The sequence below is a fragment of the Protobothrops mucrosquamatus genome, unplaced genomic scaffold, assembly GCF_001527695.2.
Source record: "Protobothrops mucrosquamatus isolate PMUCROS unplaced genomic scaffold, P.Mucros_1.0 scaffold2773, whole genome shotgun sequence".
Classification (NCBI taxonomy): domain Eukaryota; kingdom Metazoa; phylum Chordata; class Lepidosauria; order Squamata; family Viperidae; genus Protobothrops; species Protobothrops mucrosquamatus.
In genome coordinates, this window is record NW_015388811.1 from 60,625 (window position 1) to 64,666 (window position 4,042).

The 4,042-nt window shown below is 46.0% G+C and overlaps 1 protein-coding gene across 1 annotated transcript in view; it reads right to left on the reverse strand.

Moving 5' to 3' along the window:
- LOC107296381 (transient receptor potential cation channel subfamily V member 2-like) overlaps positions 1-4,042 on the reverse strand; it is a 28,600-nt gene that overhangs the window by 4,688 nt on the left and 19,870 nt on the right. Inside the window, exons 12-14 of the mRNA XM_015825726.2 lie at positions 2,632-2,939; positions 1,761-1,882; positions 1,505-1,602 (exon numbers count right to left, since the gene is read on the reverse strand). Coding sequence (XP_015681212.2) covers positions 1,505-1,602; positions 1,761-1,882; positions 2,632-2,939 — 528 coding nt within the window. The remainder of the gene's footprint in view (positions 1-1,504; positions 1,603-1,760; positions 1,883-2,631; positions 2,940-4,042) is intronic.

The window sequence follows — 4,042 nt, forward strand, 5'->3', positions numbered from 1 at the left end:
TGGGGGAACTACGGCCCCTTCATGACTCGTGGACTTCAACTCCCAGAATTCCTGAGCCAGCATGGGGGAACTACGGCCCCTTCATGACTCGTGGACTTCAACTCCCAGAATTCCTGAGCCAGCATGGGGGAACTATGGCCCCCTGCATGACTGGTGGACTTCAACTCCCAGAATTCCTGAGTCGGCATGGGGGAATTATGGCCCCCTTCATGACTCGTGGACTTCAACTCCCAGAATTCCTGAGTCAGCATGGGGGAACTATGGCCCCCTGCATGACTGGTGGACTTCAACTCCCAGAATTCCTGAGCCAGCATGGCTCAGCATGGAAACCTCTCCCTTTCCCCTCAGCATGGCTGGCTCAGGAATTCTGGGAGTTGAAGTCCACGAGTCATAAACAGCCGAGGTTCCCTACCCCTGCCCTTGTGTGATCTTCTGACCAGCAAAGTCAATGGGGGGGGGGGGAAACCAGATTCACTTAACAACCGTGTCACTGACTTAACTACTGCAGTGATTCGCTTAACAGATGTGGCAAGAAAGGTCGTAAAATGGGGCTAAACTCCCTTCACAAATTTCTCACTTAGCAACATAAATGCGGAGCTCAATTCTGGCGATCGGTCAAGGACCTACCTGTTGGCTTGTATTGCGCCTGCATCCTAAGCAATATTAATAAACATTAGTGGGGTCTTAGGATGATCTGAGAGGGGATGGCTTGAAGTGGGAATATCTATAAAAATGTATTATGGATTTGCCCAGGTCTGTTGGGAATCATCCCTTCATCGGGAAAAAAAAGCAGGGGGTTGGACTAGATGACCTCCAAGTTCCCTTTCCAACTTTATTATTATTATTAAATCCATGAAAGAGAAGACTTTTAAATGCTTAAAAGCCAACAAAGCAAGACAAGAAGCAATGGGCAATAATCAAGGAGAGAAGCAACCTAAAAATAAGCAGTGAGAACAATTAACCAGTGGAACGGCTTGCCACCGGAAGTTGTGGGCGCTCCAACACTGGACGTTTTTAAGAAGAGACCAGACAGCCACCTGTCTGAAATGGCATAGGGTCTCCTGCCTGAGCAAGGGGTTGGATTAGATGACCTCCCAGGTCTCTTCCAACTCTTGTTATTCTGTGATTTTTATCCCTATGAATAGACTAGGAGCTGGAAGGGACCCTGGAGGTCTTCTAGTCCAGCCCCCTTCTTGAGCAGGAGAACCTATACCGTCTCAGACAGGTGAGTGTCTAGCCTCTTCTGAAAAATCTCCAGTGATGGAGCACCCACTATTTCTGGGGGTAAGCTGTTCCTGTGTCCTTTCTTGTGGGCAGAGTAAAGCTTTTGTAAATTTCCACCTTGGTGTGTGGTTTATTCAGCGTTGCACGCCAGGCAGAACCCATTTTCTGCGACAACTCTTCTTTCACTTCAAGGCCGCTTGGCAAAACCCAACCCACAGCTTAGAAAGTAACAGAGACCTGTGGGCACCAGCTGCTGGCGCCCCTGTGGCACCTGTCTTACCCGGAGAGGAATCCTTCTCCAGAAAGTTGACTCCTGCGGGGTCTTCTCTGAGGGCGTCGAGTTTCTCGTTCCAGTCTTCCCAGTTTACCTCTTCGACTCTAGAAAAAGACCCCCAGAGTTATACGTAGCAGTCGCGGAACCTTGCGAGTCTCCCTCGGCCTCCTGCACCCTTTTTTGTGCTCGAGAGAAGCACGGGAAGGTCCATTTCTGAAACGGCCGCGTTTCGTGCCCCAAGCGGGTACGTGGTTAAGCTTACCGGAAAAACCACCGTTGGTCTTTCTTCTCCTCGGAGCCGATGGAGAGGAAACAGCCGGCTCTCTGGGTCTTCTTCCAGCACCACATCCAGTTTCTCTCTATCTCCAGGATAGCAATGGCTCTCTGCAAATAGAGGGAGGTTGGTGAAGGGAGCTTATAAATCAGAGAGAGAGAGAGAAGGAGGGAGGGAGGGAGGGAGGGAGAGAGAGAGAGAGAGAGAGAGAGAGAGGGAAGAAAGGAGGGAGGGAGAGAGAGAGGGAAGGAGGGAGGGAGGGAGGGAGAGAGAGGGAACGGGAGAGGAAGAGGAAAAGGGAAAGGGAGAGGGAGAGAAGAGATAGATATGAAAGAGGAGGGAGAGGGAGAGAAGAGATAGATATGAGAGGAGGGAGTGGAAGAGAAGAGATAGATATGAAAGAGAAGGAGGGAGGGAGAGGGAGAGAAGAGAGATGTGAGAGAGAAGGAGGGAGGGACAGGGAGAGGGAGAGGAAGAGGGAGAGAAGAGAGAGATGTGTGAGAGAGAGGGGGGAGGGAGGGACAGGGAGAAGAGATGTGAGAGAGAAGGAGGGAGGGAGAGGGAGAAGGAGAGGGAGAGGGAGAGAAGATAGATGTGAGAGACGGAGGGAGGGAGAGGGAGAGAAGAGATAGATGTGTGAGAGAGAGAGGGATGGAGGGAGAAGGAGAAGGAGAGGGAGAGGGAGAGAGAGAGAGAAGAGATAGAGGAGAGAGACACAATATGTGGATGGAGATAGATAGATAGATAGATAGATAGATAGATAGATAGATAGATAGATAGATAGATAGATAGATAGATAGATAGATAGATAGATAGATAGATAGATAGATGGCCACCGTCCCGATCGAAGGGGCCTTACCTGCAACTGCCAGACGCTCTGGCTGTAGTCGGAGACGTTGGTAACGGTTTCACTCATCAGGGCAATCAGCATGTTGAGCAAGAGGATGTAGGTCAGGATGACGAAGAGGAGGACCAACAGCATCACAATGTCACTGTACTTCAACTTCTCGTTGTACTCCAGGTCGCCCATGCCGATGGTGAACCTGAAGAGCTCCAGAGCAGCCTGAAATAGCCCCGAATATACGGCCTGGTCTTTAGAGTCGTCGCTGAGCGGGAGGGACTCGTTGCGGGCGGGATGGGGAGCGTCCCCGGTGAGAATGACGAGAGCTGCAAGGAGTCGTTGGAAGTTTCAGCCCTTCCTCCGCGCAACTTTTGGGCAACTTTCTCCATTTAAGGGGGCAGGAGACCCAAAGTGGCCGGTTGATCTTTGGAGGCCTCAGCACTTCTTCAACTGAGCTTATTGTTTCATTTTTGTTTACATCAAGATCCCAAGAAATGTGGATTCTGAATTCTTTACTGCACGCTCTTTCCATGGCTGAGTCTTTCACTCATTGATTCATTCCTTCACTCACTGACTCATTCATTCATTCATTCATTCACTCACTCACTCACTCATTCATTCCTTTATTCATCCATTCACTCATTTATTCACATTCACTTATTCATTCACTCACTCATTTATTCATTCACTCATTCATTCGTTCACTCATTCATTTATTGATTCATTTACTCACTCATTCACTCATTTATTCACTTGCTCATTTATTCATTCACTCATTCGTTCACTCATTCACTCATTCATTTATTAATTCATTTACTCGCTCATTCTCTCATTTACTCATTCATTCACTCATTCACTCGCTCATTTATTCATTCACTCATTTGTTCACTCATTCATTTATTAATTCATTTACTCACTCATTTATTCATTCACTCATTCATTCATTCCTTTATTCACTCATTCACTCATTTATTCACATTCATTCATTCACTCACTCATTTATTCATTCATTCGTTCACTCATTCACTCATTCATTTATTGATTCATTTACTCACTCATTCACTCATTTACTCATTCATTCACTTATTCACTCGCTCATTTATTCATTCACTCATTTGTTCTCATTCACTCATTCATTTATTAATTCATTTACTCACTCATTCACTCATTTACTTATTATTCACCCATTCACTCGCTCATTTATTCATTCACTCATTTGTTCTCATTCACTCACTCATTCATTTATTAATTCATTTACTCACTCATTCACTCATTTATTCATTCACTCACTCATTTATTCATTCACTCATTCATTTGTTCACTCATTCATTCATTCATTTATTAATTCATTTACTCGCTCATTCACTCATTTATTTATTCACTCATTCATTTATTAATTCATTTACTCTCATTTACTCATTCATTCACT